The sequence below is a fragment of the Arachis duranensis genome, chromosome 2 (genome assembly GCF_000817695.3).
Source record: "Arachis duranensis cultivar V14167 chromosome 2, aradu.V14167.gnm2.J7QH, whole genome shotgun sequence".
In the NCBI taxonomy this organism is placed as follows: Eukaryota; Viridiplantae; Streptophyta; class Magnoliopsida; order Fabales; family Fabaceae; genus Arachis; species Arachis duranensis.
Window position 1 is genome coordinate 28,299,229 of NC_029773.3, and position 7,750 is coordinate 28,306,978.

The following is a 7,750-nucleotide window of genomic DNA, read 5'->3' on the forward strand; positions in this document are numbered from 1 at the left end:
AAGGTGTCGACATTGGCGTGGCGGAGGAGGTTGGTGTTGGTGAAAATGGCGAAGAAGAAGATAAGTGCGGCAGGGAAAAAGTGCTTGGCCGTGTTGATAATAAAAAGGTCATGGAGGAGGAATCCTAATTTGCTGAAAACGTAGTTGCCAAGAGCGGAAGTGAGGTATTGGAGTGCGGTTAAGAGGTCGGGTAGTTGAATTAGGTGATGACGTACTTGTTGATAATGGCGAGGAAGCTAAAGCAAAATGCCTAACTGATCACAAGAAAAGGAAATTCTAGAAAGAGGGGGAGGGGAGGCAGTAGTAATCAAGAAGGTGTGGGTAATGGTGAAGGTTGCAAAAGTTTGGAATTTAAAAAAGAAAATAAAATGTAAGGGTATTTTAAAAAGGTTATTAAGAAAAAAAATTAGAGTTTGAATACTTTTATCAAACGAAACTCATCCTTTATGGATATAACGTTAGATTTTTTTATTTAACAAATACTTTTTAGTATTCGCAGATTTCATGGGTAGAAATAGGGGTGTTTATCGATCGGGTGAAATCGAGTTTGTCTTGATCTAGATTCGACCTTAAATAAGATCCTAACCCGGCCCTAGACCTGATGAAATCTAAATATTTTCGGGTCACAACTATACCGGGTCCAAACTGCGTGAAAATCGGATCTTTAAAGTTTTAACATTAATTTATAAAAAAACTTATTTATAAAGAAGAAACTTGTTAGCGAAAAGTTGATATCCATATTTGAATTTGCATTTGTCCATAAATTATAATTTGATACTTCTTTGATCTATTTTTTAATTTAACAAGTGTGATTAAAAATAAAACAATAAATTTATAATTAATATAACATAATATTAAAATTAATTTAAAACATATGTATCAATTTTAGTTTTCTTCGAATGCACATGGGTTGAATGAAACTAGATTCGTCTTAACTGGGATCCAACCTAAAATAATGATCGAGTCTATTTTCAAGATCCTTTATTTAATCTAGACTCATTAAAATTACACTAAATTAACTTTTAAAATGTTCATAAGAAGTACTAGGAGACTAGTAATTTTTGTAATTTATAGTCATTAATGATATTTTTAATGGTGTAAAATTTTATGATATTACTCACTTTTTTTGCACATATTAACTAAAATTTAATAAAATTGTTCGCCTTCTAAATTTTTCTAATGTTCAAAGCTAAACCGAATCTTCGAGGCAAGTGGGGCCATGTAAACCGAGGTAGAAATAGTTATTTATTCTAATAAAAATTCAAACCTTAAATCATAAATCAGCAGACGCTCACCCTCACTCCCATTAGCAGCCGCCGCCGTAAACCCTACCATAGCAGTAGCAGCCAGCAACCTTCTCCCTCTTCTCTTGGTCACTGTCGCCGGCATTGACGCAGCCGGCGTCGCTCGCCTCGCCCGCGTCCCTCTACTTTCTACTGCTACGGTTCGTCTACTCTGTCTCCGTCGTCCGTTCGCCGCCCAAATCGCCTCTATGCCCGCTTCTCCGGTCTCCGCCGAGTGACGTCTCTGCTTGCTTCTTCGGCGTCGTCGACGGTAAGCTCCTCACCTCTGACCTTGCTGTTCGTCCCTCACTCCCTGCTTCGTGGTCGTGGGTCGTTCACTCTGTTCACTACCTATGTTTCCCTATGTTTCTGTATTTTATCTTTTTTTTTTTTTAATTTAGTTTAATTTGTTTTTTAAAATTATAGGTTAAACTTAACTTAAATAAATTTAGTAATCTGATTTTCGGATATTTTTCATTTGAAATAAAATTAGTAATAAAATATTAGTCATATTTGGAAAGAAGGCACTGGTTTTGTCGTCTTTGAGCAGGGTAGATTAGAGCATGTAGAAACATATGTGAAGAATATAATAAACGAGGTTTGGGAGCAGATAAAACGAAGAAATCAAATTCTGTGATGTTGTTTATTGTTGGTTGTTGTTCATTGTTGATTAAACAAAATTAGTAATTTGATTTTGTCATTTTTGTAATATTTTGTGTTTTCCATTGTTGGTTGATGTACTCTGTTACTTGTTAGTCAATTAGTTATAAATTTGTATGCTTGTCAACTGTTAATGATGAAATATAGATAAATTATTATGTTAAATTGTAAAATTTTGATTTTTGTTGTTATATAGATCATGGAATTTAAATATTTTAAAATTTATATTGAACCATTGAACCAGTCATTCGACTGGTTCATTGACAGGTTCGGTTCTCGCAACCTTGCAGGGCACTGCACTCACTTCTGGGGTCGTACTTCTTCATCAGCAGCCCCCATCCCCCTTCTTTAGTCACTCACCGGAGAGCTTGACGGCGGGATAGAGACACGACCGTCACCTCCATGGAAGTTGTGGTGGCTTCCTCCTCCGTGGATGCCGGAATAGGTTGCTGGGATCTACATACGGGGGCAGAGCAGCTCCGCCACAAGTCATGCTCCTCCCCTCCTCATGGCCTCATCTCTGTCGGTGGTCGCTTCCTCGCTTCTTCACATCTCTCTCCACTATCCTCTGGCGGCTCTGTTCTCTTCTGGTCCTGGTCTAAGGTCTTCTTTTACCTTCTTTCCTTATTCTTCTTAACAAAGCAACTACGTGTTAGGGCCTAGGCTTTTCTTCTTTAAATACAAATCTGATTCGTATACTGTTTACAAGATTTTGTACAATAAATAGTGAACATTTATGTCAAAATGTACTACTATCTTGAATATGCAGCACATTGAGAATACAGTGGAATTATTGGAAGAAATTCTAATTTATTTTACATGGTGAATGTTGATGTTTTTGATTGAATGATGGTTGTGTGCAGCCTCAAGTTGGAGTTAGGTGCTTTCCAGCTGAAACTATAAAGCCCCTTTCTGCTAATCATCCAGGCACATATATAGCTGGTGGAGGTGTCTCTGGTGGCATATACCTTTGGGAGGTGCATTTTATTTTATTTTATTATTTGTAATTTTGCATGGAATAAAAATATAACTTAATTAATTGTTCAGACAGATGACAAACATGCCCCTATTTTTGCTGCATTAGGTTGAAACTGGTAGATTACTTAAGAAGTGGAATGCTCATTATAGAGCTGTTACTTGTCTGGTATTTTCTGAAGACGACTCGCTTCTGATTTCTGGTTCGGAAGATGGTTCAGTAAGAGTTTGGTCCCTCTTCATGTATGTGACACCCATCTTGTCTCTTTTGTTTTTTCAGTTTTAGCATAATGCTAATGGTAGTATTATATGTATGATAATTTTCCCCCCTTGATTCAATGGTTCAGGATATTTGATGATTTGAGAAGTCAAGAAGCAACTCATCTCTATGAGCATAGCTTTACAGGTCATGCCCTACGTGTAACTGATGTTGTGATTGGTTATGGATGTAGCAATGCCATTATAGTGTCGGCATCAGAGGATCGGACCTGTAAGGTTAGATTTACAGTTTTTGCATGGCAGTGTCATGGAATCAAAATGAAAAGCAATAAAATGTTGACCATGGGGTTATATTTACATCTAGTCCTTCTTGAACTGCAATCTCTACTATTGGTAGAAGACTAGAAGTATTATATGTCAGCATGATCATAAACTACTTACAAATATAATATATGTTTCCTTATATGGAGAAAAGGCAAGAATGAAATAAATGACCGGAAAAAAATGGGTTCAATAGAAATACCCTGGAAGCCCTCACCATTTGAGGAAATAGAATTCGGCACATTCTTCTGGTACTATTTTCCTGGTCCTATTGGTCATCAAATTTATGATCATCAATTTAGTTTGTTTAATCTCCATACAGTTGTCTTTGTATTTAAGTAAACATAACTTGTGCTTATGCTACCTGTTGCTTTATTACTTATTCTTTTTCCATTTTTGGTTTGTTCCCTAATAACATGTGGCTTCTTGGTTGCGATTTATTCCAATTTTTTTTTTTTTAGTTTTTCCGTTTCAAATAATGGTGCAAACTGACTTTCATGTAGTAGTATATTGTTAGGCAGAAATATTCTTTGATTATGATGCAAACAAACTAGTAGTAGGATAAGCCTTTACTATTTTCCTTTTCTTTGTGTAATTCAATTTACTGATCTGGATTCTATCTATTGTATAATCTTGTCTAGGTGTGGAGCTTGTCCACAGGAGCATTACTAAGAAATATAGTATTCCCTGCAATCATAGATGCCATTGTATTGGATCCTGCTGAGCATGTCTTTTACGCTGGCAGTAGAGATGGAAAAATATTTATTGTTGCACTTCACACTGAGAGCCTTGTTACTAGTAATGATGGGATGCATATCGTTGGTTCATTTTCTAACCACAGGTTATCTTTTCTTCTCCTATTATATCCATATCTTTAAAGCATATTCCTGGTAGTATCCTTTCTGCATGATCTTCATTTGACAGTTTCTCAAATTTGCATTAGTTATGGCAGTGTTTCTTCTTTGTGCTTGGATTGTTTTTCCTTGTATTTATTTTGTAAAATGTGGTTATATAGTTCAGGTAATTCATGGAGACCGTCTTAGGTGAGCCATTGTAGCTTATATAGTATATTAGGAAGGCCACAACTATGGTACCTACGTTAACCGTGGCTATAGGTGGCTAGTAATTGACCATCTAATAAAACTGTGACATTTGTCATGGTCCAAATTAACATAAACATGCTTATGGCTAATCTAAGGTAGGTAAACACATTTTTACAGCAGGAGCGATGTTGAGGCCGAGATCCAATAGCCCCTTGTATGACATGCCCTTGTAGTCCACTATAGAGGAAGAATCGAAGTCGTTGCATTGCCTATGAGACGCATCTCGCTGGCGGCTCATTCTCGATTCGTCGCACGAGGTAACATTTCAAAAAACATGATAGGATGCGCTGCTGGGAACGCCATGACGGCAGAAGTAAAGACGGAGAAAACGGTTTCAGCGTGCGCTGCGGCTAGGACTGCACTGACGGCGGTGGTGGCAGCCGCGAAGATGAATCAAGCATGCTACCCTGGCTCGGGCTACATGTGGTGTTGTTAATGTGAACGAAGTTGTTGCTGTTTGTTCAGAAGCTCCGCCACCATCAGAAAATTGGTCTTAGCCTTGGCGCCGTGGACGTCTCTTGCTGCTGTGTCGTACGCACGCGCTGCCCCCGCTGTAGTTTCGAAAGTTCCGAGCCAGACGTGCGTCTTGCCAGGGTTGTGGATCTGGGCGGTGTCCATGGCCGTTTCCCAGCACCTCTGTAACAGATCTCTTTGGCGTGACTGTATAACAAATTTACCGCGATTAAGTGGTCATAAACCAAGTCAAAACCATCTCCTTCCAACTGTCAAACTCTCATAGGTTCCATCATATCTAGCCACCGTAGCCACGAACCAAACAAGCCACCATAGAAGGCACCTATTAGGAAACACAATAGTTCCAGGGGGTGGGGGTGGGTATCGGTTTATTGTTTATGGTTTGTGGGTGACTTGAACATGGAAGTATCGGGTTCCCCATAATTTTTGTCTTGGGTGTGAATGTTGTGGATGATGAATATGAGATCATTTATGTTGAAATTATTAGGGTGCGTTTGATTTGCATTTCATTTTCTGTTTTCATTTTCAGTGTTTTTTATTTTCTGGATTTTGTGAAGGAAAAAGTGAAAAAAGTACAGGAGGTGAAAACAGAAAACAAGATTTTATTGTTTTCACTTTTTTCATTTTTTCCTTCACAAAATCCAGAAAACAGAAAACACTGAAAATGAAAACAGAAAATGAAAAAGCAAATCAAACGCACCCTTAGCTTTTCAATTTGACGTTGGTTGCATTAAAAATGTCCAAATAAATGCCATTGTTGATTCATCTGAGTATATTGGAATTTGATAATAGGATTATGTAATAAACAGGTACTGGATTATAGTATATTTGTCCAATTGTCTGTAAACATATGCTTTCTTCCTATGTTTGATCATAACTCTTATTGCTGCTGAACATGTAATTTATAAAAATGACGGTCCAAGTTATGCTCCGATTTAACTAATTATTTTCCTTATTTTAACAGCAAGTCAGTTACTTGTTTGGCATATGGCATCAGTGGAAATTTGTTAATATCCGGGTCAGAGGATGGAATGATTCGTGTTTGGAATGCAAGAACTCATAACATTGTCCGCATGTTCAAATATGCTAAAGGTATTTGTCCAAACTGTATGAAATGTGTGTGTTTTGCCTAATGTTTCTGCTGATGTTACTAGGATTACTGGCAAGATTTATATTGCCCCTTTCCCCCCTAATTTTCTCTGTTTTATAAAAAATAGCTTTTGATGGCTGGTGCACAATGTTATTTCTCTACCTTTATGAACTCAACTTGTTATAATTTTTAACTCATATTTTTAACAATTTCTCCCCCTCGATGGTTGTGAGTGTTTTTAATCTAGTTTATTCATAGATGGTATTTTTTTCATTTTTTATTTTTTTTATACATAGATGGTAGTTTGTGGACGTATTGATTCTGCTTAAGCATGCATTTATTTTTTCTTTTTTTCTTTTTTTTTAAAATCAACTTTTTTAAATATAAATATTAAGTGTTACTATATTCTTGATGGTGCAGGGCCTGTAAGTAATATTTGTGTTGTTAGGCCCGAAATAGACTCAACTAGTCATATATTACAATCATCATCAAGAAAGCAGGGGTCCGATTTACCCCCTCCGTTGGAGAAATATGCAAACTCAGTTGAAGATTCAGATGCTAAGACACCTATTGTCCTTTGCGGTGCCAAGAGATGTGCCAAAGTTTCGTATCTCAGTTCTCATGCGATATCTTCTCACGTCAAGGAACTTCAGGTTTGTCTCTTGGTGATTACCAGCATGTCTGATTTTACTTATCAGTCTAGGCCTATTTCTTTGTGAATTTTTGCTTTTGTTTAGATTGCCTTTATCTACTCTTGATTGCGATTTATCGACTTGCTAAAACCTCTGTTGCAGCGACACGGTTCTGCTGCTGCTTCTGAATTGGAAATGGAGAAACTAAAAGATGATTACCAGAAGTCAATGCAAATGGTTAATCAATGGAAGAAAATGTATGAAAACTTGCATCAATTTTGTGTGAAGGAGCTCTTAGATGGTGGTCAAGCGAGTGTTTCTGATGAAAATAACAAATAAGAATTTTCTTCCTTTTTCCGATAAACCAGCGTTGCTCAATTTTGAAGGTAGAGTTCATAGATAGTCCTTTTTGTTATTTTAATTTTGAAATTTGCTGTTTAGGTGTTGCGGTTAAAATTTTTTTAATTATTATCCTTTTAAAAGGTTAATTACATTGCCCCGTAAGGGACAAACGTTGGATTCTTATTCTTCTTTTTGCGTACTACCACTGAGCTGGTTAGGGGGTGTAAGATAATCATAGATTCATAGCTTTAGCACTTTAATTTAGATATTATATATTATATATTATATTGTTATTCATGAACCTTTATCATGGCATCATGTGTGTGAACTATTTCGTGTGAAGGCACATTCAAAATCCATATTTAACATCATAATATTGAGTGTTAGATTCACCCTTGTCGATTCTATAGAGTTATCTGCATTCCTCATGCACTACAATTCAATTTACACAATCTGTTATCTTTATTCGAATTTATACCATTCAATTTAAATAAAGTTTTGAATCTCAGTTTAATTGAGTCTCTCACTATTTGGACTATTCAATAAGATGATTAATTAGAAAATGTTAATATAACAAGATAAAAAATTGTAAGAAACAATTAAGAGTACATATGATTGAATGTTTTAAATTCTCTAATAACTTATTATCCT

General features: G+C 36.3%; 1 protein-coding gene across 3 annotated transcripts; it reads left to right on the plus strand.

Moving 5' to 3' along the window:
• Nucleotides 1-1,264: 1,264 nt before the first annotated feature.
• LOC107474107 (protein ROOT INITIATION DEFECTIVE 3) lies at nucleotides 1,265-7,280 on the plus strand. Of its 3 annotated transcripts, none has more exons than XM_016093694.3 (9): nucleotides 1,265-1,554; nucleotides 2,188-2,546; nucleotides 2,807-2,920; nucleotides 3,028-3,161; nucleotides 3,266-3,413; nucleotides 4,100-4,299; nucleotides 6,000-6,127; nucleotides 6,546-6,778; nucleotides 6,920-7,280. In XM_016093694.3, the coding sequence occupies exons 2-9, from the start codon at nucleotides 2,346-2,348 to the stop codon at nucleotides 7,094-7,096; spliced, it is 1,335 nt and encodes a 444-aa protein (XP_015949180.1). In that variant the 5' UTR covers nucleotides 1,265-1,554; nucleotides 2,188-2,345; the 3' UTR covers nucleotides 7,097-7,280. The 3 variants fall into 3 exon arrangements, with proteins under 3 accessions (XP_015949180.1, XP_015949181.1, XP_020990911.1); XM_016093695.3 differs by having other exon boundaries at nucleotides 2,211-2,546; XM_021135252.2 differs by having other exon boundaries at nucleotides 2,234-2,546.
• Nucleotides 7,281-7,750: the final 470 nt, after the last annotated feature.